General features: G+C 66.4%; 1 protein-coding gene across 1 annotated transcript in view; it reads right to left on the bottom strand.

Annotated features, from left to right (window-relative positions):
* Positions 1–162: 162 nt before the first annotated feature.
* Positions 163–856, bottom strand: part of ISG15 (ISG15 ubiquitin like modifier) — a 9,120-nt gene continuing 8,426 nt past the window's right edge. Inside the window, exons 3-4 of the mRNA XM_007448965.1 lie at positions 422–509; positions 163–340 (exon numbers count right to left, since the gene is read on the bottom strand). Of these exons, the coding sequence (XP_007449027.1) occupies positions 163–340; positions 422–509 (266 nt within the window). The remainder of the gene's footprint in view (positions 341–421; positions 510–856) is intronic.

The following is an 856-nucleotide window of genomic DNA, read 5'->3' as shown; positions in this document are numbered from 1 at the left end:
CCCCGGCAGGATGAACCTGCCGGGGGACCTCAGCCCCTCGCTAGAACTGGGGACGGAAGCTCGGCCGGCCCGGGACCCCCGGCCTGCCGGGACCAATGCGGGCCGGGGGCTACGGCGATTGGTCGCAACGGAGCGCAGACCCGCCCACCTCCCGGTCCCGGGTCAGCTCCGGCCCCTCTGCAGGGCTGCGGGCTCCCCCTGCTGTCCGAGGCGGCGATCGCGTCTGCGGTGGACGGCCAGCCACGCCCCCTCCCCGGCTCCCCCAAGGCGCTTCTCCAGACATTCCCGCAGGGTCCAGGCGGGTAAACCGAGACCCAGAGGGTCCAGATTAGACCCCGACCTAGACGAAGATGGTGGGGGTGGGGAGGGAGAGGAGATCCCTCTGTCCCTCCAGGGCCGGGTCTGCCGCACATCCCCTCACCCAAGCCAGCCCCAGATCTCTGGGCCGGAGACAATGAAGGGTGAGCAGCAGCAGAGGCCCCTCGGGAGGACCCTACGTCGCCTAGACCCTGGTGGGGGGGGTTCAAGAAATGAGGGTGGCACCGAGGGGGTGTGCTTACACTTGTTAAGTTACAGTATGACAAAGAGGTGAGGTTGGGGGCCCAGGAAATGAGGTTGGAGCCAGGAGCCCTCCCCCCCCACACACCTGCATGTCTACACATATCTGTCACAGGCAAGCCAGACCTGGGGGGGTCCCCCAGCTCAGATACGGACCCCCACAGACCAGAAAGGGGGCTTCTGGGTCTGCAGCCAAATGCCACTGAAGAGTCTGAAGGCTGAGGACTGAGTGTCCCCAGAGTCATGGACTTTGGCCCAGAGAGGTGTACGTTCTATGCTCCCCCGCACCCCCCACCCC

The sequence above is a fragment of the Lipotes vexillifer genome, unplaced genomic scaffold (genome assembly GCF_000442215.2).
Source record: "Lipotes vexillifer unplaced genomic scaffold, Lipotes_vexillifer_v1.1 scaffold835, whole genome shotgun sequence".
NCBI classification, from domain to species: domain Eukaryota; kingdom Metazoa; phylum Chordata; class Mammalia; order Artiodactyla; family Lipotidae; genus Lipotes; species Lipotes vexillifer.
This window is presented reverse-complemented; position numbering and strand designations above follow the sequence as displayed.